At 41.0% G+C, this 25993-nt stretch overlaps 1 protein-coding gene across 1 annotated transcript in view; it reads left to right on the top strand.

The window, feature by feature from the left end:
• Positions 1-25993, top strand: part of togaram1 (TOG array regulator of axonemal microtubules 1) — a 45964-nt gene that overhangs the window by 14780 nt on the left and 5191 nt on the right. Inside the window, exons 7-17 of the mRNA XM_002940543.5 lie at positions 613-774; positions 2495-2581; positions 4949-5103; positions 6612-6765; positions 6865-6951; positions 15477-15615; positions 17433-17538; positions 17941-18176; positions 19128-19286; positions 20457-20583; positions 20977-21092. Of these exons, the coding sequence (XP_002940589.3) occupies positions 613-774; positions 2495-2581; positions 4949-5103; positions 6612-6765; positions 6865-6951; positions 15477-15615; positions 17433-17538; positions 17941-18176; positions 19128-19286; positions 20457-20583; positions 20977-21092 (1528 nt within the window). The remainder of the gene's footprint in view (positions 1-612; positions 775-2494; positions 2582-4948; positions 5104-6611; positions 6766-6864; positions 6952-15476; positions 15616-17432; positions 17539-17940; positions 18177-19127; positions 19287-20456; positions 20584-20976; positions 21093-25993) is intronic.

Here is a 25993-nt window from a genome sequence, read left to right as displayed (position 1 = left end):
TTTGCTTAATGTCAAAATGTGACAGTTTTCATATTCTAATAATATTTATCAAGAGGCAAAATCATTGTTGCTGTCTTAAGTTTTACTAAGTGGTAATGACAATAATCAGTGAAACATTACCAGAACTTTTTGATTTAGCAGTTCAATTTTCATATAAAAACTGGATTTTCCACACTGAAACATTCAGATGAATTGTAAGGGAAGTTCTTTGGATTACATTTAGTCTCAAAGCCTGAAGCTTTAACTCAATAAGCATGCTATTCATAACTTGAGCCAGGGATAAATTATTCAATATAATTGAAATACATTTTGAGGGTGGAGCTACACAATGGCTAGATTGCCCTGTATGGCTTTGTTTCATGTAATACATCCGCAATCATTTCCTTCAGTGATGTGCACAGAGGCAACAAGCCCACTCACAGCCTTGTAAGTATTGTGGAACTGACAATGCTCTTCTAAATTATGTTCAGCATTGGAAATCGGACGAATAAAATAAATTACCAGCAGTGTATTGGTTTCTAACACTGTATGCTTTCCAAACAAAAAGTAGGGTTATCAATGTCCATTTCTTCTTTTATTCTGTGGTAACTTCATATTATTATGATGGTCTAGGAGACTCTGCAAATGAGAAACAAGTGAGAATAATTGGACAGCGGCTGAACTACAAAAATGGTGCCGTGGATGGTGAAGAAGATATCTTAAAAGATATCTTGTCTGGTCCTATGAAAAATCTCATTAAAGATGTTCAAAAACAACCATTAAAACCAATGAAAGGTAAATGATACAGAAAGGTTGTTTCAGTGTACAAAACCAAACTTGCTAAACCATTATTTTGTTTTTTTTTCAAAGGAGAACTAAAGCTTAACTAAAGAAGCAGGGTATAAATGTTGTACATTTGGGTTTCTGTACCAGCCCAAAGCAACCACAGCCTTTTTGCAGGGAAGATCTGTGCCTCTGAAATTTCCCCCTAGAAGCTCCCCATCTTCTTTTCTGTTGATTCACTGCACATTCTCTGTGCTGCTGCCAGTTACTGAGCTTAAGGACTGACACACAATGTACTGTATATACAGAATATATATGTCACAGTAAAAGGCTGATTTGTAATTAATGGCAGCTCTGAAACCAATGCAATTAGTATCATTTAATAATCAGTCCTGTAGCATCAGCTATGACTGGCCAGGCCAATCTCATTTTCTGATTGATGATTTGCAAAGATCCCTAAGCTTAGCTTCTCAACAGCTGCTCAGAGCATACTGAGCATGTGAGTGCTGCAGACACTTTTCAAGATGGGGAGCTCCTGTTACAATTGTAAAGACCTGAATCATTGCAGCTTTTGAGATGTTGCACCTTTAGGCCAGTGCAGTAATTTCTGTATATAAAATATGGTAATATTAGCCATATTTATTTTAAGGGTTTAGTCCTCCTTTAAAAAAAACAAAAAACTTACCTGACAATGTGCTTAATATACAAATGATAAACATGTAAATTTTGAAAACAAATGTATCAATGAAACATGTAAAAAAAAATCAATAAAAACAAAAGTTTACAAAAAAATCAAAAACTTACTATTAAGAATGTTGTGGACAGAGTAACATTTATGCACAGCTTCTTGGGTGCCTTTGGCATATACACACATCCGTTATATAAATTATTTACAAATTGTGTTTTAGATTAGTTATTTATCTGTGTTTGAAGTTAACCCATTTAATTGTAGTGTTATGTAAAGCCTAAGGTGACTTTTTCTACAGGGGATTTTTGTTCTAGCTGAACTAGTGCAGTAATTCTTTGGAGAATTATTCAATTACTTGATAAAGCAAGGGGGTGAAATGCACGTTGGCGCTGATGGGGTGCTTTTCTTTGTAAGTACTAGACTCATTACTGATGGAATGTGTGTGGGTTTGATTTGGTGTGATTTCACACATCTTTTAGCCACTTTTTTAGATAGTGATATCTGAGTTATAGTGGTTCAGGAATCTAGTATATAATCCAGCTTAAGTTGAAGTTGCCTTTTTGAAATTAAGGTGCAGATCCTAGTTCTTGTGTTAATAATAACTAAACTAATATTCTACCATTATTTTTTGTAGATCTATATTGCTGCATTTATTATTAACGCAAGAACTTTAAAGCTATTAGGATTTTTCTCATTGTGACATCAGTAATGATACACTTTGTTGTGGAGCTGTTGCTGGATACAGACATTGTTTATAGTGATGATACATATTGAAAGGTAATTAAAGGTATACAGTAAAAGTTTTGCAGACTAAGATTTGCTAGACTAAAATATTTTCACCTGGATAAAAATGGAATATGTCCTCAATGATGTCATTATAAGCCATTCAGAACAGTGTATGCATTCCTTTATTTTTGTAAGCATCTGTGAAAGTAGACATTCAAATTCTGCAGACTTATTTGATTGCCTTGATATTAGATCATTCAGATAATAAAATATATAACAAAGCCTAATTTTAGATTGATTTTGTTTTCTAATGTCTAGGAATCATGGCCTCAACCACCAGTTTTCAGCAAGTTAGTGCCTTTCACTGTGATTTGACAGAGGATTCTGTGGCCATAATTGGAAAAGGTATTTATAAAAAGTTCAGTTAAAGATCTCCTTTTAGTTTTTACTATATCTGGTATGTGGTCCATGCAGGGTGTTTTGCTAATGCTAATTACCTATTCATATGTTGCTATTCAAATTTATTTATTCACAAGAAAGGGGTAAAAATGATAGCTTCAGTTATCTCTGCCTGTCTGTTTTAGGCTTTCTTAAGCATGTTACTGATTTAGTGAGCCCAATGTAGGTGTATTCCTTTTTGCATTATAAAGGGGTGGTTCACCTTTATGTTAACATAGTATGTTATAGAAAGGCCCGTTCTATGCAACTTTTCAGTTAGTCTTCGTTATTTATTTTTTGCAGTTTTTGAATATTTTCCTGCCGCCTTCTAACTCTCTTCAGCATTGAAATGGGGGTCACTGACCCCAGCAGCCAAAAAAACCACTGCTATGTGAAGCTACAGTTTTATTGTTATTGTTACTGTTTTATTACTTCTCTTTTTATTTAGGCCCTCCCCTATTTATTTACCAATCTCTTATTCAAACCACTCCCTGGTTGCTAAGGTAATTTGGACCCTAGCAACCCAATAGCTGCTGAAACTCCAAAATGGAGAGCTGCTGAAAAAAATGTAAATAATGTCTCAGAATATCACCCTCTAAATCACACTAAAAGTTAACTCAAAGGTGAACAGCCCCTTTAATACCCTCATTTTCATTCTTTCAGTATATAGCGTGGGATGCGCTTATTTAAAGGAGAACTGTTTAACATAGTTACATAGTTATGGTGAGCTAAAAAAAGACCAAATTTGATCAAGCTTTGCCACTCCAAACAAACACCAGTGCACTTATATTGCTGACTATATTGATACTGGAATCAAACAGAGCAACAGGCTTAACTTTCTGTCCTTTGAAAAGTAAAAACATAGTCCAAAGTCTTAGCACCATGTTATACAGTTTCTGACCATAACAGCATCTGGATTGTGTTCCCTATGTCACCGAAGTGGCTTTTTTATCAATTTATTAGCTCTGTTTAATAACAAACACAATTCAGATGAGACTTCATGTTACTATATTGCTAATGACTTGAATAAAAAACCATGATGTAAAACATAGGAGCATGTCAGTATTACTAAAAAGTGGGTGCATTTTTTTCCATTAGTGTCCCACAGCCTAGCAGTAGGCTCTGACAAGTACCGGTGGGCTGAGCCGCATCTGAGGAACTTTTGTCAGGGATTAAAAGGACTGCATGTTGTTTCTATCAGTTTTGCCACATATCCATGACTTTTGACTTTTGATAGAAACATGTAAGCATCTTTTTAACTAATGATGCTGAATAAGCTTGTAATAGATATTTGATATTTTGGAGTCATTTGGGTGATGATAAATTGAACTGGTAAAGACACTGCCTTCAAGCATACCAGTTCTGAGTGGGGCAAGCCAGTGCAATGAATGTCTGTTTAGAAACCTTCTTGTGACAAAAACTTGGTAATAAGCAAATCTCTAGGAAGTTGGAAAACTCCAAGGCAGATGTGGCATGAGTGACCTTTCATATTTCACCAGCCAAAGCCTGTCTGCTCTGGGTCACCTTCTTTTGCCTGTTTCAACAAATGCAGCAGACTAGTGCAACACACTTTGTGTCACATTGTGGCTACATTTGTGTGCCTCTACTGTCCAAACTATATACCATAAAATTTAATTCAATGTGCATTTGAATTACCCATATTATATTACTCCATATTAAGTCACTTAATTAGTGGCAATTAGTGGTTGGAAAGAAAGTATGATACAAAATTAGTTGTAAAAAGCAACCATTGATACTTCTACAATGAAGAAGTACATGAAAGAATTGAGATGTTAAATACCGTATATACTCGAGTATAAGCCGATCCGAATATAAGCCGAGGTACCTAATTTTACCTAAGAAAACTGGAAAAACTTATTGACTCAAGTATAAGCCTAGGGTGGGAAATGCAGCCACTACTGCTAAGTTTCAATAATCAAATAAATAACAGATAAATAAATAATAGATAACTTTAGGGAAAGAAAAATGCTACAGCAGCAGACAAAAGCAAGTTTGGGAAGGCTAAGGAAGCTGCCATACTAATTATCAAGTACTTGCCATCCTGCTGTGTGCGCTCCCAGGTTGAGGTTTACTTTTTCAGCAAATTTTTAGTGCTGAAAAACTCTGCTTATACTCGAGTATATACGGTAGTCCGATCTATGGTTACTGTTTGCAAAAACGTTATATCCATCCACTTTTATTCTTATGAACCCATCTGTGCCTCATGTATTAAGAGGCTGTAATAAAGCTGTAACTTTTAGCAGTGTTAGAGAATTGTGAAGAAAAAGGCTAATACAAATTTGCACAAATAATATATATGTCTTATTTACAAAGGGGTCTTTGAAACTCTCCCACCTCCGTACCAGTCACACAGTCAGTCTTCCCTCTCAGCCACTGATGATATGACTCCTGCCAAGCAGAACATTCAACCCCCAGCAGGTATATATGGGAGAGCAGTCCAGCAGAATAGTCATGCTGTTGAAAATGAGGTAAGGACACTACTTGATTGATTGTAACAATAAACACCTTTTAATAGGTTTTTTAAAACTTACTTCAGAACACGTGTAATCATTTTTATATAACAAAAATGTATTGTTAACTGACATAAAAACCTAATTCACGAATATGTTTGGCACCCCCTGGAAATCCAGTTGGCTAGATTTTTTTCCCTAGGCTGGTGCTTTTTTTAGAAGGAAAGATACCAGGGGAAAATATTACTCTATTCCAGTAAAAATGTGGCATGGAATCTTTTTTTTTTTTTTTTTTTTCAAGAAAAGGAGCATTTATCAGGGGGGAAAAAATTGTGGTGTCTGGATTTTATTTGCTGGGGCTACCTTTCATTTGGCATCCTCCAGTGAATTAGCCTCTCCATGTCATTTAAAGGAAAATAACAAATTTAATTAAAAAAAAATATATATATATTTTTCTGTAATGTAATTGTTTTTTTTTTTTTACATGTTATTGTGCATTTTTTCGGTTCTCTATGGTAGGTAGGAGCTAAGTAGTATTATCCATCAGTTAAACCAGTAAAATCTCTTCCATAGGTTTCAGCAAAACAGTGACCTCTGGAGGCCAAAAAAATGTTATAAGGCTTGCTTGGTTTTCAAGTGACCGGGAGTGTCCAACTGCTTAACAGCTTGATTAGATTGCATATCAGTAAAGCAAGATTGACCTCGGATGAATGAGAAAAATTTGTATTTTTTCTAATTGTCAGAACTTTTCGTATTGACCATGATAATATTGTTAAAATAGTATGTCTTTTTCGTGGTTTTGCTCCCAACAAAGAAATAACAAATATGAGGCTAAATAATGATTTTTATTTGAAATACCATATGTCAGTACATTTCACCAAGCATTTTTAACAATATTTAATATATGCTTATAAATATTATCTGTATTGGAGTTTTCCCTCAACGTATTGCCTTGCACTGGGTTTTGTTTTTGGTAATCCAGCTGTTTGTTTGTTTTTTATTTTTTGTTATTTTTTAAGTTAATTCTACCAATTTTACCATTAGGAAACATGAAAAATATGAAAAATAACAGGTTCGGGTTTCTAAGGTGTTCTAAAATTTGAGTAAGATTTTTTGCCGAAATTAGAGAGTATCAGATAATCACTGCAAAAATTCATGATTACATTTTTTTTTTAAGTTGCAGAAAAAAACTGAGTGACGTTTTTTCACTGGGACTTTTTGAGATTTATTAAATCTCTTAAAAAAAACTAACAGAAATTTAAAGCTTGCCACCTAAAAGGACATTTTCTGTTGAAATTGAAAAAAAATAATCACAAACTTCACTTGAAAATACAATGAAGTTCTTGTTACACAAAAGAAAGTGAATCCGGTTGCTAATACCAGATTTGATTACGCAAAGCAAGAGTTAGATTTCATTCAGTATTTAATCAAATATTTTGTGAGGGTGTGTGGATTAGGTGTGTCAGATCTGAGCAGAACTGAACTGTAAAATGCAATTATTTTTATTTGTTCATTTGTGTTTCTAGGTAAAAGTAACCATATCAAAATCAGCCAGAGAAAAGATGAGACAAAGAAGAGAAAATAGCCTGAAAGAACTTGAATCCAGGGAACCTGAAAAGAAAGAGCAAATTCCAAGACAAAGACTTTCTCAGACTGAACCTAACTGGGCCTTTGTAGAATGTTAGTTAAATGTTTTTATGTACAAACCATATGTTTTCCATACAAGTACAGGTTACAGGAATCATGAAAATCATTTTATTTTTATGGTATACTTTACAGCACGGAGACCTGCATCTGAAAGTCTTGAGAGCTTTGAAATTAGCCCACCATCCTTAAAAAGAACTTCAAGTCTGAAAAGAACTTCAGGTAAAGACATAAAGCCATGTAATAATCACAGTATTTTCTATTGTGACAAGACCAGCTTTTGTTAGTATTGGATTGTCTGTTGCAACATCATAGTTTGGTTACTGCAAGACCTACATTTTAATGCAGAATGCTGGAGTTACATAGGGAACATGTACATTTGCAAAAGTGAAGTTGCAGTCCTGCACTTTCCCTGCAGTGAGTTGCACATAAAAACACTTTCATTCAGGAACTTACAGCAAAATGAGCTCTGCTCAGTCCTTTCTGCTTTTCCTTCTAAATTGAGACCTGCTGTGTCTGTTGACGCCAAAAACAGCAAAACAATTGTGCTCGAAATTGCATTTTGCTCACTGCACTTGTGGACGTACATGTGCCCTCATGTTGTTATATATTTAAGATATTAAACATAGTTTGTGGAAAAGCAGCAGATCTTTTGAGAATACTCAATATTGTGACATATATTATAATTTTTTAAAACTTGCTGAATACAGCATATAAACATCAATGCCACTGGAACACAGAGTCTAAATACAAATATACAGATATATAACCATGTCGCCAAAGAGAAAATAGAAAACAAAATAAAATGTAAAATTAAGTAATTTAAAAGGACAACATTAGTAAAGAAAAATTGTGCAGACAAAGTGGTAAAAAAGTGCTAAGTTAAACTGGTAAACTGGGTCACAATGTGGAGAGTGTCACGTGGTAGTCCAAGCTTCCCATGTAAGCCATGTTGCCTTGTTTTGTTCAATTTTGTAATCCAACGTGCAGTGTTTGTGTGTGTGTGTGTGTGTGTGTGTGTGTATGTATATATGTATGTATATATCAATCCAAATGGTGTCCGCACTCCAAGGCTCAATATTCTGCGGGGTGCTTAGCCAAAATTATGTATGCATAGAAAATAATCATCTGTGGCCAGCACACCCTTCAATGTTTCATCAAAAATTTTTTTATTGCAGATATATTGTTAAAACCAACGTTTCGGTCCTTGTTAGGACCTTTCTCAAGGAGAAAGGTCCTAACAAGGACCGAAACGTTGGTTTTAACAATATATCTGCAATAAAAAAATTTTTGATGAAACATTGAAGGGTGTGCTGGCCACAGATGATTATTTTCTATATATATATATATATTATATATATATATATATATATATATATATATATATATATATATATTTATATTGTTATACAAGTGCTGCAAAAACACAGTGTGTTGCTGCCAATATCTGAAGCACAAGTTTGCTTGCACTATTGGTAATCCAGGATAATGTATAGATAATAAGGCAGGTACTATGGTGGGTTGTATAGGTTTACCTATAAGTTGGGAGGCCAACTAAAACACTTCGGCCCAAAGAGGAGAAAAAAAAGGGCAGTGCCATCAAATGTGGAGCTTTTCTCCCATAGCATATATATATTTTAACCTAGAAATGCTGCTTGTAATGTACTGTACTGAGTGTGCTAGATATCTTAAGACCTATATTGGCATCCTAAGACAGATGATATTTTATAGCTTATGTAATTTGTTAAGCACGTATTCCTCTTTTTTACGCAGTTATTGGGTAGAAATTCATGTGCATTAACTTGCTGGCTTGAGGTGTTTCTAAACATTTAATAAATACTGTATCGGTGAAACGAGCCAGTAGTTTCCATGGCAACAAGGACACTGTGTAAAGGAAAGGGTTGTGACAGCCCTGGAATCCTAAATGACTGCATGACTGCAAAAGCCATTAGGGAAAGAACAAGAAAATATCTTATTATTATGACCTTCACTGATGTGGTCAAAGAGGGCTAAAATGCAGTGACTAAATATCTATTTTTGTGCACAATAGCTACACTGAGAGCTGAATGAGTAGGTAGTATGTGTAAAATAAATTGTATTTATATATAATCTCAAAATGCTAGGAGATGCCGAGTATTGTGTTTCTGGTGGGGTCTTCTAATAATAATAGTGCAATGATTTTGCAGATATTTATTAAGCCTGTTTGTATTTTTCAGATCAAAACAGACGAAAGAGTTTGCATAATTATTATGGGGTCCAAACACCAACTAGCTACCCTGTTGTGGCTACTCAAAAAAACACAGTGAGGCTCATTTATCAACACTGGACAGATTTCATCTGGCTGAAACTCATGGCAACCGATCAAATTTTTGCATTCATTGTTCTACCTTATGCTATATGGACAAAGCTAGTCACTGAATGGTTGTTATGTCAGGTGCAAATTTGCCCAGTGTTGATAAATGACCCCCAGTGTGTGCAGTTCTACATGTGTAAATCTAATAGACACATAAGTAAAATGTTTTCTACTTTCAAACAAATATATTCTAATGAGAGTGTACATTATGTAAAAACATAAAAAAAGAGAAAAAAAAAATAGTAATATGTATAAAATCAAGTGTCAGCATTAGGCACAGTGGCCCTCCAGTGAATGCATTTTAAGTGGTAAACCAGTGGAGTGGCTGCAGAGTATAGGAAGCAAATAGTGAGGGAATTGTGCCCCAGCGGACCTGGAGGTTGAATAGTTTAGTACAAATCTAGATGCAAAAAGAAATGATTACAGCTTATATACACAGACTGAAAATCAACAAATGTGTCCCATTCAACCTAATGGTAGACCCACCTCTGGTAGAGTTTCAAGCTGCTTGCTAGTAGTGCAAATTAGAGAAATAAAGCATGCAGCCAATTATGAACTTTTCTTTAGGTGGCCACACACGTGGCGATTTCCAATCTTTCATGCGGCCGTCAATCAGCCACTAACCGTTCAGGGCTGAAACGGCAGATAAGGAGGTAGAAACAATAGGATTTCTACCTCCTTCTGCCGATTCAGCCCTGAAGGCAGATTTTAATCAGGTGCCTTCAATGGCGCCCGATCAAATTCTTTTAACCCGCCCGATCGGCGAGTCGACCAATATCAGCAGCCTGCTGCGATATCGGTCGACTTGTCATACACGCACCGAATATCGTACGAAACAAGGTTTCGTACGATATTATCATAGTAACATAGTAACATAGTAAGTTGGGTTGAAAAAAGACATACGTCCATCAAGTTCAACCATAATGCCTATACCTAACCTGCCTAACTACAAGTTGATCCAGAGGAAGGCAAAAAACCCCATCTGAAGCCTCTCTAATTTGCCTCAGAGGGGAAAAAATTCCTTCCTGACTCCAAGATGGCAATCGGACCAGTCCCTGTATCAACTTGTACTAAGAGCTATCTCCCATAACCCTGTATTCCCTCACTTGCTAAGAATCCATCCAGCCCCTTCTTAAAGCTATATAATGTATCAGCCAGTACGACTGATTCGGGGAGGGAATTCCACAACTTCACAGCTCTCACTGTAAAAAATCCTTTCCGAATATTTAAATGGAACCTCCCTTCTTCTAAACGGAGTGGGTGCCCTCGTGTCCGTTGGAAGGACCTACTGGTAAATAAAACATTAGAGAGGTTATTATATGATCCCCTTATATATTTATACATAGTTATCATGTCACCTCTTAAGCGCCTCTTCTCCAGTGTAAACAGACCCAACTTGGCCAGTCTTTCTTCATAACCGAGACTTTCCATACCCTTTACCAGCTTAGTTGCCCTTCTCTGGACCCTCTCTAGCTCAATAATGTCCCGTTTGAGCACTGGAGACCAAAACTGAACAGCATATTCTAGATGGGGCCTTACCAGTGCTCTGTAAAGGGGAAGAATAACCCCCTCCTCCCGTGAATCTATACCCCTTTTAATACAGCTCAGAACCTTGTTTGCCCTTGCAGCTGCTGCCTGGCATTGCTTGCTACAGCCAAGTTTATTATCTACAAGGACTCCAAGATCCTTCTCCATTATGGATTTGCCTAGTGCAGTCCCATTAAGGTTATACGGGGCTTGCATATTTTTACATCCCAGGTGCATGACCTTACATTTATCCACATTAAATCTCATCTGCCACTTAGCTGCCCAGATTGCCAGTTGGTCAAGATCCTGCTGCAGGGATGTCACATCCTGGATAGAATTGACTGGTCTGCAGAGTTTTGTGTCATCTGCAAACACTGATACATTACTCATAATACCCTCCCCTAAGTCATTTATGAACAAATTAAACAAAAGTGGACCCAGTACAGAACCCTGAGGGACCCCACTGAGAACCTTACTCCAAGTAGAGAATGTGCCATTAACAACCACCCTCTGTACCCGATCCTGTAGCCAGTTTTCTATCCATGTGCAAACGACTTCACTAAGACCAATAGACCTTAGCTTAGAAAGCAGTCGTTTGTGGGGAACGGTATCAAATGCTTTGGCAAAATCCAAATAGATTATATCTACTGCATCCCCACTGTCCAGCTTCTTACTTACCTCATCATAAAAAGCAATTAAATTGGTCTGACATGACCTGTCCTTCATAAAGCCATGCTGATTACTGCTCATAATGCCATTCTCCACTACATAATTTTGAATGTGATCCCTTAACAAGCCTTCAAATAACTTGCCCACCACGGATGTCAAACTTACAGGCCTATAATTGCCAGGCTGAGATCTTATTCCCTTTTTAAATATGGGAGTGACATTCGCCTTCTTCCAATCACTAGGTACCATACCTGATGAAAGAGAGTCTGAGAATATCAGAAACAAGGGCCACTGCAATTCTGCCCCTAGCTCTCTCAGTACCCGAGGGTGTATTCCATCTGGCCCAGGTGCCTTGTTTACATTTATCGTGTGTAACCCTTTAAGCACCATATCCTGTGCCAACCACTGTGTAGTTGGAGCTGAGGCAACAGTGAAGCTATTGGGTGAGACTTGGCCCACTGGCTCCTCTACTGTATACACAGAAGAAAAGAACTGGTTAAGCACATCTGCCTTTTCTGTATCCGCTGTAACCATATTGTTATTATAACTCAATGGGGCCACACCCTCAACCTGCATCTTTTTACTATTAATATACTTAAAAAACTTTTTGGGGTTAGTCTTGGCCTCGGCCGCGATGCGCTCCTCATTTTCTATCTTTGCCTTCCGGATTGCTGTTTTACAACACTTGTTATAGTGTTTATATTCATTAAACGCAGCTACTGTCCCCTCTGACTTATATTTCTTAAAAGCTTTCCTTTTTTTCCCTATTAACTTCTTTACCTCAGAGTTAAGCCACATGGGGTGATTCTTAACACTTCTACTTTTTCTTATTAATGGAATGAATTGAGAACAGTAATGATTTAATATCATTTTAAATGACAACCATTTCTGCTCTGTATTTTTATCAGAAAACATAATGCCCCAATCTATGCCCTGAAGCGCTGCCCTTAAGGAGCTAAAATTTGCCTTCCTAAAATTCAGTGTCTTTGTTGCCCCCGTGTAAATTTGTTTCCTGCACCAAACATCAAATGAAATAACATTATGGTCACTATTACCCAGGGGTTCAACCACTTGCACATTTGCTATACGTTCTGGGTCATTAGAGATCACTAGATCTAGTATAGCATTGTTCCTGGTTGGCTCCTCAACAACCTGTGACATAAAGTTGTCGTGCAGCAAGTTTATAAACTTGTTCCCATTTACTGTCCTGGCAGTACTATTGCCCCAGTCAATATCAGGGTAATTAAAATCCCCCATTATTATCACTTGCCCCAAACTAGCAGCCTTTTCTATTTGCAACAGGAGCTGGGCCTCCTCCTCTTCGCTTACATTAGGGGGTCTATAGCATACCCCTACAATTAGCTTGGTAGATTCTTTACTATCTGTGAGAAGCTCAACCCATAAGGATTCAGCTCCCTCTGTTAACCCCATCACTTCCTCCTTAATATTTGCTTTTAAGTCGTGCTTAATGAACAGACACACTCCTCCTCCTATTCTATTGCCCCTGTCCCTCCGAAACAATGTATACCCCCCAATATTAACAGCCCAGTCATGAGACTCATTCAACCAAGTTTCAGCAACACCAATCACATCATATTTCCGCTCCAACGCCAGTACCTCCAGCTCTCCCATTTTACCAGTCAGACTCCTTGCATTGGTAAACATACATTTAATACTGGTTCCGGCGTGAGAATGACGTGTAAACAACTTATGGGCCTCCCTGCCATTATCAGTATCCCGAAGCAAGTCTCCTCCCCCAATTTTCCTTACTATGCCCACTACCTCATCTATCCTGTCTACCACAGAATTTCCCGCTGCACCCTCCCCCCCCACTCCTAGTTTAAAATCTCCTCCAACCCTCTAGCCATCTTTTCCCCCAAAGCAGCTGCCCCATCATCATTGAGGTGCAGCCCATCCCTGGCAAAGAGCTTGTAGCCGATTGAGAAATCAGCCCAGTTCTGGAGAAACCCAAAGCCCTCCTCCCTGCACCAATCTCTCAGCCACGCATTAATCTCCCTGAGCTCCCGCTGCCTTCTTAATGTTGCTCGTGGCACAGGTAATATCTCTGAGAAAATTACCTTGGAAGTCCTCGCCCTCAACTTTGCACCTAGCTTTTTAAAATCGTTCTTGAGGACTTCCCCCCCTCCTCTAACTTTGTCATTGGTACCTATGTGTACCAAGACCGCCGGGTCTTCCCCAGCCCCTCCCAACAATCTGTCCACTCGTTCCACCACATGCCGAACCCTAGCACCAGGCAAGCAACACACAGTTCGGCATGTAGGGTCTTTGCGACAAATTACCCTATCCACCTTTCTAATAATTGAATCCCCTACAACTATAACCTGCCTTCCCTTCCTAGCACTACTCCCCCCACCTGTATTAGAGGTGCCGGCTCCCAGGGTGCTCTGAGAGTCAGCCTGCTCCATACACGCCAGCTCAGAGCTGCCTTCCCCAGCATCTTCACCTAACGCGGCAAATCTGTTGGTTTGTACAAGCTTTGAACCAGCCCCCCTACCCTTGTGCCCCCTACTGCCCCTCTTAACTGTTACAAATTTGTCTCCCTCATTAACCTCCACTGTCCCTTCTCCCCCCCCCACTACACCGGCCCCTGCCAGTGGTTGCTCAGTGAGCCTCCTGTTCTCCCCCATGTTTGCAGCTGCCCTCAGTGCTGCCAGTTCCCCCCTTAGATTCTGCACCTCAGATTCCAAGAGGAAAACCCACCTGCATCTCTCACAAGTAAATGCTGCATGGAACTGCTGCTCCAGGACCACATACATGCGACAAGATGCACACTGAGTAACACCAGCAATCATACTGCAACTCATATTGCAACTGGGTACTTACAGTCTCCCGAGTGCAATCCCTTGTATAGTGCCTTTTAAGTTTCAAACGCCTTTTTTGTTTTAAATGCCTGCTATACACTTAAATTTACATGCAACACTTTAGATTACATGCAAAACTCGCTAGCAGCTCCCAAACTCGCTGTGCAGTCAGAAACTTATTGAGGTTCAAACCAAACAGCCAAATGTCTGTTGAGAATTTACCAGATTTACTCCACCCCCTTAATTAGTATGCTCAATCAGCCAGGTAGCACTTACAAGTCACACAGCAGTTAGTTAATTGCACTTACTTTCTCCTTTCAACCAGCACTCCCAGCATGCACAGTAAACCCCAAACGCCTTTTTTGTTTTAAACGCCTGCTATACACTTAAATTTACATGCAACACTTTAGATTACATGCAAAACTCGCTAGCAGCTCCCAAACTCGCTGTGCAGTCAGAAACTTATTGAGGTTCAAACCCATCGGTGCGTGTATGGCCAGCTTTTGTGTACTTTCATGACAGTATCTTAGTGGGTGTGACCACAGATAGATTGTGCTAGCTGGCACTTTTGTCAAATTAAATTGTCCAAGCTATGCCATATAGAGCAGCTATCCAGACATCTTGCTTAATCATGTGGACTGCCATAGTCACTACAAGCCATATATCCATATAGGATGCACAAAAGATTATCATATTTATGCCTAACTTCCTTATAGTCAGCCATGTGGAAGACCTATTATAATACCAAACTTATCCTCAAAAAGTCAATGTAGGTCAATATAGGAGACACGCTCTTCCCCACTCATCGAACAAGGGAGGAGATAGTAGCAACTATTCCACACAAGCCCTGTGAGCCAAATACCTAGTACAGTGGGAGTATAATTGCCAAGAATATTACAAGATAAAAGTTAAACTATAGTGCCCATATTAAAAAAATAAACACACGTGCATTGATAGGATGCTAAATTATCAATATAAGAAGCTATACATGGAGCAAGAACACTTAAATACTTGTACATACTATGGTATCAAGCCTGAACAACAGTATTCAAATGTGTGAGGAATTTAGAAAAGCTGGAAAGTTATAGAAATGAAGGACAAAGATTTCAAAAACAAAGTAAATAATAAAGACCAGTTTCAAAGTTGCTAGGAATATGACATTGAAGTGTTGGGAGGTTTTGGCTATTTTTTACACATAATCTCTGTAGTTATTGTTAGTAGGGATCTTTCTCTGTCCTTAGAATTATCTGATCACTTACCAGGGCTGAGAGACCCTGTAGCTATACTGCTTAAATTAAACTCATATAAATTAATGCTGTCGCTTCTGGATAGGGAATATTTTCCATTGTCTGATACTATCAATATTATGCCAGCAGCACAAGGAAGCCCTTACAAAGAGAGAAAGTCCTCTAATAGTCGTACATCTGAGGTTATCGATCCCTTTGGACTGAGAGAACTACCCAGGCCAGAGAATTCGGTTGCTGAAGCATTTAGACTCTTGGCTGATGATGATTGGTGAGAACAGTCAATATTATATTTCATCTGTGTAATGACAGTAACATGCAAACAGGCTTTGTTGAGGTAGGAAAGTGTTGTGAATTGTATCATTGCCAACAATGTTGTGTGTCAGGTTAGCCTTGTGACACGATTTCTAACATTCACCTGGCTCTTGTTATACTTGCAGCTGGTACATGGCATAGATTTAGATACAGCATAAAGTTAAAGTATAAACTCATTGTTCACATTGAAAGAGCAACAGAATGCACTGGAGCTTAACCAAGCAAACAAATGCTTGTGTGTCCTTGCTGTGCAAACAGAGCAGGATGTTATGGTTGGGGTTTGAATGGGAAATGTATACTTGCTCATTTTTGAAGTTGATGCAACAAAGACACACATTATTTAAGCACTTCAGGCTTCAAAATTAAATCACAAGCAAAACCATTCCATAGGAGCATTTTTGAGGTTTGTGCCACCTGATGCCTATCCCCTCACCTGCATACCTTTATTGCATTTGTTTCTGCACTCCCTTTTTATACAATTTAATATCTTCCTTCAGTGAATTGTATAATGGATTCTCTGTCTCTGTCATTCTTCTTAAAAAAAAATATGAAGAAACCCTGGTTGTAGGTATTGGGGGATACACAGGGTTCATAAGTGTTTACTTGAACTGAGTGTGTTAATTTTTGTTCAATATTTGTCATTTTTGGATGTGTGAATTGTGGATCACACATTTAAATATGCAAATTAGGATTTAATTTAGGATTCAACTTAATATTTTTCTGGAGGATTTAGTAAGTATAAGCAATGACCAAATACAACCAAAAACTTCTTTTTGTTCCATAAATAGTTTTAGTTTAGCCATAATACATGTACTGCTCAGTTGACATTTGTAGGGCATATATAATTCCAATATTATATTTTGATTGCATTAGAACACAATTTAATGTTACTGTTCCTATCCAGTTTATACAAATAAGCTGCTCTGTTGCCAAGGAAAAAAGCCACATGTTTAGTTTTGATACAGGAATATAAACAGATATCAGATGCTCTCTACGGGAATGTACAGTGAGACATTTTTTTTTTAAAGGACATGGAAAGGCAAAGTCACTTGGGGGTGCCAAAATGTTAGGCACCCCCAAGTGACTTAAATCGCCTACCTTTTACCCCGGGCTGGTGCCCCTGTTTGGAGAGAACAGCACCAGCCCAGGGTAGCTGCAGCACTTCCTCCTTCCTGCTTCCGTGTGCGCGCATGCGCAGTAGAGTGAGAAAGTCGAACTTTAACGGAGAAGTCGGCTTTTCACTCTACTGCGCATGCGCCTATTGTATAGTCGCAGCTAAACGAAGCAGGAAGGAGGAGGCACATCGCTACAGGTACCAAGGGTGCTGTTTTCTCCTAACAGGGGCACCAGCCCAGGGTACAAGGTAAGTGATTAAAGTCACTTGAGGGTGCCTAAAATTTTGGCACCCTCAAGTGACTTAGCCTTTCCTTGTCCTTTAATATAAAATAGGATATTTACATTTGTGACATTCTAGGTTACTTCATGACATTGCTGAAAGTCCAGTACAGCATCTGACTAGGGTGGAAGACAATTTTGGAAAGAAAAACAGGGTTGAGGGACCATATAATTTATTGCAGAGAATTGTTATAGGATTTCCAATAAATTTTATTAGACGTTTGTAGACAAAATTAGCACAGTCATGCATAGTAATTCACACATTGTGTATCTCTGTTAAAGTGCATAGCCTCATTTAGGACATGCAACATAATAGAATTTTACCACTCAATTATGATCTTACAAAAATATTTAACATATTTATCTCTACTTTCTTAGGGAAAAGAAGATTGAGGGGCTGGGTTTAGTTCGATCTCTGTCTGTATTTCATTCTGATCTGTTGACTGAAAGACTTCATGACCTAAAAATTGCAGTTATTCAAGAGGTAATGTTTTTGCGGAATTGCAAAATAAAACAATTAAACAGGAAATGACATCAGCTGATTCGGTTGGGCTTAAGGGGAAATGGTACATTACCACTATTTGAACTGCCAAAAAAACAAACAAAAAACCATATCTTTTGTAAGGGGGGGCAGGAAGGAATAGTTAGGCAAGGATGGCATGCTCTGTAGACAACACACGAGAGACTCCCTTTTTTGGTAAACTAGTTGTATTTTTTTTTTGTATTTTTAAATAATTTCAAAAAAATATTCAACATAATAAAAAGGCATAATGTAACTCTAAATTTAAAGTATGACTTCTAATTACAAATATCCAAATATACAGTAAGTTCTTAATTTGCAGTGTATTTGTAAACGTTATAAAAACATAATGTTGATGTTTTGTAGGTAAAGAACTTGCGCTCCAGTGTCTCCCGTGCAGCAATTGTTTGTTTAGGAGACATGTTTTCAAGCCTGAAGAAGAACATGGATCATGAATTAGACAACTGTGTCCGGATGCTCTTACACAAAGCTGGAGAATCCAACGTCTTTATCCGAGAGGATGTAGACAGAACACTTGATGCCATGGTGCAGAACGTGACACCAGCACGTGCTCTGGCTGCCCTCATAAATGGAGGACAAAGGTATTCATACTTGACAAATTTAGCATAAAACTAGCTTTTAGTGTGATGCATTCTATATTGATCATCATTTTATGTTTTTTATAGTCAGGCAGCAGTATGGATTCAAAGTAAAGAGGGACATAATAGAAAAGATGCACTCTATTTAAATATAACAGTCTACCCTCACTCAATCTGCTTCTGAGTTAGGGATGAGAACAGAAAGCAGAATAAGTAACAAAACAGACCATTGCAGTGTAATGTAATGGGCCTAACTATAAGGCATTACCTATGCTTGTATAATTTTATGGTAGCTCCTTGTACAAAATATGAGAAAACTAAAAATGACCCTAAATGATGTCCGGCTATGCTCCCAGAATTTTTATCATTTCACAAGGTCTGTGGGCAGGGATAAGAAAAAATGTGGTGGAATTAAAATAAAGGTTTAACTGCCATTAAATACTGATATCGTCTATACAGTGACTTGATTTTTCCCCTTCTTCATGGGTCTATTGATCACAAAACATGCAAGGTGTTGTGGGAATTAAAGTCATAGTTTACTACTACTACTACATTGTTTAAATCGTAAATGTAGTGTAGTCAGACCCAGCTGCAGTGCTGAAAAGAGATAGCTGCTGCTTGCAGTAGCAATTACTTTTAGAATTACTTAAGTATCACTGAAGATGGTAATAAATATTAAAACTTTGTTTATTTTAGTTATGCAAAATTCAGTTTTTTTTATTATTTGGGTTGATTTCCCCTTAACTGTACTTTAAAAGTCAGAACTAGTATTTTATTTGCCCTTTTATGTTTTGCAGTGCAACTATTTATGGTTGAACATGATGGACGTATGTCTTTTTTCAACCCAACTTACTAAGTTACTATGTTACTATTATGTTTATATTATCCAGACCCTAATGCCCATTTGTTTTGTGTACTGAAGGCATTATGAATTCTTATCCTGTCATTCTGCAGCCACTTGAACAATGCTGTTAAAAAATGTGCAGCACAACATATGTCAGACTTGGTGGAAAAAATGGGACCTGGGCGTATCTTATCTGGGGTAAGGGACATCACAGATCGGGCTCTTGCAGCTATTGCCAAATTTGCACAGGATGGTTCACAGGAAACCAGGTGAGCAATATATCATTAAATTTTCCTTGTGTTGTGGAGAAGGAAAAGAGTACATTAGGTTACATGCAGAGGTGTGATCCTTCTCCCATACATGTATTTATACACATCTCATCTCTAAAAGTTCTTCTATAATAGCTGTAAGTACATGCAGAGATGTGATCATAATATATGCATTTCCCCTCTACAAGTGCTTCTGTAATAGCTGTAAGTACATGCAGAGATGTGATTCTTCTCACACACATGTATATACAAATCTCACCTCTACAAGTGCTTCTATAATAGCTGCAAGGAGATTTCTGTTTGTGTTAATGGAGCAAATCCTTAGTTGCATTTTATTCCAACTGTCTTACCTAGCTTTTGTCTATGTATTTTGAAACCATGCTAGCAAGAGTTGCATTGTGTCCATTAGTTCAGAGTCAGAGAGCTAGAGTGTAAATCACCGGTGGGATGGCATACACGTTGCTGCGATGTCCTGCAGTTGCCCAAATTTTCCTCTCAAGGCAACTTCGGGCGACTGCGGGACATCAGGGCCTGATCTCCTCCTGCACCCCTGTCCTTAAAGGCAGTTTCTCCTCTTTTTTTTTTCATAGCCTGTAGTGAAGTAAAACGTGAGAATTTGCAATATATCTCTTCCTTTGTCACACACTGAAAAATGTACACAGTTGGGCATATAACATGAAAAGAAATGTAGATGAATATATGTTTCTGTTTACTCCAGATTTAGTTTGTCCTTGACAACAGGACATATAAATATGTACTGTGGTGGTAATATGGCCACTGCAAGATTTTTCCTGGTGCTTCCCCAAGCAAACCACTGCACACACATTGGGTTTAATCTTGTGAATGTGCATACACTTGGTTCTAAATTGTATTAACTTATTTATTTCATTGATAGGAAGGAAGTCCATACTCTTGTTGCTTGGAGCTTACTAGGATTGTTTTGCCTCCAATAAGGATTCATTATTTCATAGCATTTTTAAAAATAAGAATTATTTTCTTATAATAGAGTCTGTGGGAGATGACTTTCTCGTAATTCGGAATTGTAGCTTTAATATACCTCTTCACTTGTAATGAGCAGGTCAAATAACAAATAGCCCCCACATTGATATGCATACATGTCAATTTTGGTTGTTAACAGTACTTACATTGACAATCATAATATAATTGTAGATTCTTTGGACGAAAGATGCTTCACTTCTTGATGTCACATCCAGATTTTGACAGAATGTTGGAAAAGTATATCCCAGACCGGGACTTACCTTACATAAAGGATCTGATAAAAAATATACAACAGAAGGTAGGAAATAGTTTAGGTAACCAATTTTTTGGTGGTGGGGGGCAATATGAATTGGGGCCAGTCTTCCTAATATTCCTGTGCACCCTTTTTGTACAAATTTTCTTTGCCATGGGATCTTACATACTGTGCCTTTCAGTTATGGGCATGTCCTTGTTGGGGGCTTGTTATAAATGATAACAACCATCTACGTATGTAAAGCTGAATGATACACCAGTTGACCGATCATACATTGTAATTGGTCCGTGTGTGGTCACATTTTCTTTGTATAACTTATTAACCATGCTAACCAACTAAACATGCAGAGCCTTATTTCTATTTATGGGTCCCTGCCTAGAGTGGCAGTTTTAGGGGTGAGCCCTCAGTTGACTGTTACTCTCTGTATGCCTTTTGTAGGGAGTAGGAGAGATCCAAGATACTACTTCAGCCCGAGGCAGGCGCTCTTATCATGGAAGTGTGAGCAGCCTTAGAGCTTCATCCATGTCACAGAATGCCCATATTTCTCCTGAGAGGTTTGTAAAATATTTGTTTCTTTTACCATCCAATTTTTCTCTAACAGGTGTCTGTGGGACACAGGGACCATGGGGTATAGAAGGTACCAGCAGGAGGCAGGACACTAGAAGAGGAAGAAGAGAACTAACCCCTCCTCCCTGCTGCTATACCCCCCAGTACTTCCTGCCTTCACCAGTTTTTTTCTAGTGTCCCACAAGGAGACAGGATCATCACATCACTCTTCAAGTATTTCTTCGGCCAGACTCATCTGGCAACAGGGGTTGTCCTAGAGATCTCCAACAGGAGACACTCTTTTCAGGCTTCCCCCTACGTGGGAAAAGTAACGGACGCTGGGGCACGTAAGTTTTTACAAAAAACTAGCCCTGCAGATACCCTGCCTCTGAACACAGAGTGCAGAAGCTGCCCAGCGCTTCCCAGTGCCATGGCCTGGCTTAAAACTGCCTCTAACTCAGTAGCCCTGCTCCCTGCAGGCTACCCAGCCCGACCAACCCCCCCTCCCCCCTTTTTTTGTACTACTCTGCCTTCTCCATTGTAGCCATACTCCAGCACAGTCCTTACTTAAACCGCTCCCCAGATCCCCCTTAATCAGTACTGCCTTATTCCTGCCTCTGCCTCCAGCCCTGCTCTCCTCTTACCATCCATCAATGCAGCTCCTCTGTCCTTCGATTCCCTTGCGTTCGCCATGCGTTCCGCCATGCGTTCCACCATGCGTTCCACCTTGCGTTCCACCATGCGTTCCACCTATGCGTTCCACTTCCTGCTCGGCGCGACGTCAGTAATCTTCGCGCCACTCTTCGCGCGCTTCTCCTGCACTGCGCTCTCTCTCTCCTCTTCGGACCGCACGGCAATCTCGCTCTCCATCCTGAACAGAGCAAGAAAAAAGGGGCAATTCTCGGCAGAGGCTCTGGCAGTAGGGGATCACAGGGACCACGGTTTACCCTCTTAGGCGCTGGCTAGAGGGAGAAAGGCATAGAGGGGGTTGGGCAGTCATTGGGGCTGTGTGTGCGTGTGCATTCTTTATGTCTCTGTCTTGCTGGCTATGCATTCTCAGCATTGAACACTCCTCTCCCATGATACTTATACTTCATGTTTCTCATAATATCAAGGGGTTATTTCACTGGCATGTACTGACACCATGTACTAGACCTGTACTGGCACTGCATACTAGCTCTGTACTAGCTCCGTACTAGCTCTCTGCATTAGCTCTGCATTGCAATACTCAGACACGGGTTGTTATTACTGACTTGTACTGACACCTTTTTCGGCACAGCACTCTTACTGCGATTGTACTATTTTACCGCACAGTACCACGCTACTTGTTCTGTTCTGCATTAACTTTTCCTTCCTGCACTAACTCCGGTACTATGGCAGAGGGCAATTCAGGGGGTCCCTTTTCCAGAGGGGCTTCCAGCTCCTCCAAGGTAAAATTCCTGGCCTGCGCCAGGTGCTGTAAACGCCTACCCTCCGGCAGAAAGGAACCATTATGCTCCTCCTGCTCCAAAACTACGGCTGAACCTGCTTCCCAGGCCCAGGACCCTACTCCACCTGTCCAAGCTGCAGAACCCGGGGATGAGCCTACTCCCGCAGAGACGCAAACAGCACAGACACCTACTGTGGCGCCTATCCAGGATCCTCCGTCCTGGACAGTCTCTCTCTCCACGGGCATCCCCAAACTAGCCGCATGTCTGGACAAGCTCCTGGATAAGCTGGATCGGGAAGACTCAGACCCTCGTCCAAGGCCCCTTAAACGCCATGTCCCCATACACACTGAGGACTACAGTGACTCCGAATCACCTCAACCTTCAGCCGACTGGGACGGACCATCACTAAGTGAGGGCGAAATTTCCGATGACGATGACCCTGCTGACGCCGAAGAACCTTCCAGATCTCCGTCAGAATCCGTAGACTCTCTCATCGCGGCAGTCATCTCCTGTCTAGATCTCAAGACTCCAGAGTCTCAGACCTCAGCACAATCACTTTTCAAACGCCAGAAAAAGCTACTATCCATGTTTCCTACTCATGAACAGCTAGACAACATTATTCAATTGGAATGGGATCAACCTGAGAAGCGCTTTCAAGCCAATAGGAGGTTCCAGCGCTCCTACCCATTTCCACAAGAATCTCTTCACAAGTGGTCCACGCCACCTTCAGTCGATGCACCTGTCTCGCGCCTTTCCAAGAACACTGCCCTTCCGGTCCCTGATGCTTCCTCATTCAAGGACTCCATGGACAAAAAGACGGAAGGCTTCCTCAGAGCCGCGTTCACAGCGGCCGGAGAAAGTCTAAGACCGGTCCTGGCATCAGCATGGGTATCTCGGGCCATCCAGACCTGGTCCGACTCCCTTATCGAGGGAATCAATTCTGGCGCCCCCAGACAGGAATTGGCGACCCTAGCATCTCAAATCAAGGACGCCAACGAATACCTCTGTGAAGCATCTCTGGATGCGGCTCAAGCCATTAGCCGCACCTCAGCTCTCTCGGTAGCGGCACGTCGTTCCCTATGGCTTAAACTGTGGTCGGCCGACCTCTCCTCCAAAAAGTCCCTAACTTCCATTCCCTTCAAGGGCAAGCTCCTGTTCGGCCCTGAGCTGGACAAAATCATCAGCCAGGCTACCGGGGGAAAGAGCACGCTACTCCCACAGCCAAAGAACCGTACCTCCTTTCGTCGAGGACGCTTTTTTCGAGGAAGGCCATCCAGGCCATCATCTGCATCATCATCCAGGGACTTCCAATCCCAGTCCTCCAACAAGCCTAGATTCCAAGGCCGTCCCAAATTTTCCTGGCAAAATAAGAAGCCTCGCGGCAAGCCCTCCGACAAGTCCACCACAGCATGACTACCTCCCACAGGACAACACCCCGGTGGGAGGCAGACTTCGCCTATTCCGAGACGAGTGGCTTCGCCTCACTGCCGACCCCTGGGTACACGACATAATCTCCTCAGGTTATCGGCTCGAGTTTGTGTCCAGACCTCCAAACCGTTTTTTCATGTCAAGACTCCCTCCGGATTCAAACAAACGCAACGCCTTCCTCTCCGTCATCCAGGACCTGCTGGACGAAAGAGTGATCGTTCCCGTCCCTTCGGGAGAAAAATATCGAGGTTTCTACTCCAACCTCTTTATCGTTCCAAAGAAGGACGGATCCTTTCGGCCCGTCCTAGACCTGAAGCACCTCAACGCCTTTATTCGTTTCTCTCGCTTCAAGATGGAGTCTCTCCGGTCAGTCATCTCAGCCATGAATCCAAACGAGTTCCTGGTGGCCCTGGACATAAAAGATGCCTACCTACACGTGCCAATTTTCCCTCCCCATTGGAAGTTCTTGCGGTTTGCACTCAAAAACCAACACTTCCAGTTCACCGCACTCCCCTTCGGCCTCACCTCGGCCCCCCGGATATTTACCAAGATCATGTCGGCGGCCGCAGCCTCACTGAGGTCACGAGGGGTCTCCATCACACCATACTTGGACGACCTACTTCTCAAAGCCCCCTCCTTACCAGCAGCCACATCCCAACTCTCCCTGGTCATGCAATCTCTCACCGTCCTGGGATGGAGGATCAATACGGCAAAGTCCAGACTAACACCTTCCCAACGCATGCCCTTCCTAGGCATGGTATTCGACACGGCGGAGCAGAGAGTGTTTCTCCCACTGGAGAAGATTGCCAGGATCCAGAGCCTTGTCCGTCAGCTCCTACGCAACCCCCAACCCTCCGTCCGCCTGGCCATGCAGGTGCTGGGGTCACTTGTGTCCTCCATAGAAGCAGTTCCCTTTGCCCAATTCCACCTAAGGGCCCTACAATGGAACATCCTGGATCAATGGAACCGCAGCTCTCTTTCCCAGCCGATCAACATTCTGCCCAAGACGAGAGTGGCCCTGACCTGGTGGCTCAACCAAGCCCACCTGGAAAAAGGACGCTCCCTACAGGAACCCCAGTGGCTCATACTTACCACGGATGCCAGTCTCCAAGGCTGGGGCGCAGTCCTGGGACACCTTACCGCACAGGGAACCTGGACGGCTGCGGAAGCCCGCCTTCCGATCAATATCTTGGAAATCAGGGCGGTACGCCTAGCTCTCTACCATTGGCAGAACCAACTCACAGGGCGCGACATCAAGGTCCAATCGGACAACGCCACCACCGTCGCTTACCTCAATCACCAAGGGGGCACGAGGAGTCGACAGGCCCTCAAAGAGGTCAGCCGCATTCTAACGTGGGCAGAAGCGAGGGAAGTCCGCCTCTCTGCCATCTACATTCCCGGCCTCGAAAACTGGCAAGCCGACTACCTCAGCCGACAACGGATCGATCCGGGGGAATGGGCTCTGAACCCCGGAATATTCCAAGACATCGTAGATCGCTGGGGCCTTCCAGAGGTGGACCTCATGGCCTCCCGTCACAACCGCAAGGTGACACAATTCATGTCCAGATGCCGAGACCCCCTAGCGTTGGCAGCAGACGCCCTAACGACTACGTGGGACTTCGATCTCGCATATGCCTTCCCGCCTCTCCCTCTTCTTCCAAGGGTCATCAGAAAGATCAGATCAGAGCGATGCACAGTCATCCTGATAGCTCCTCATTGGCCAAGAAGAGCATGGTTCACCGAACTGATGGCTCTCAGCAGATCAGAACCGTGGCCGCTACCTCAGACCCCCGATCTACTCGCTCAGGGACCAATCCTTCATCCCAATCCAGCCTTCCTGAATTCGACGGCGTGGAGATTGAGTCGATAGTCCTCAGACGTAAAGGATTCTCCCGTGACGTCATACGCACCATGATGGCAGCCAGAAAACCCGTCTCTTCCAAGACCTACCACCGAGTATGGAAGACCTACAGAGACTGGTGCGAAAACACTGGCCACTCCTTTCAGGACCTATCGGTCCCTCGCCTCCTGTCCTTCCTACAATCAGGTCT

This window comes from Xenopus tropicalis, chromosome 8 (genome assembly GCF_000004195.4).
Source record: "Xenopus tropicalis strain Nigerian chromosome 8, UCB_Xtro_10.0, whole genome shotgun sequence".
Taxonomy (NCBI): domain Eukaryota; kingdom Metazoa; phylum Chordata; class Amphibia; order Anura; family Pipidae; genus Xenopus; species Xenopus tropicalis.
Note: the sequence above shows the minus strand (reverse complement) of the source record. Positions and strands in the feature narration are given on the sequence as shown.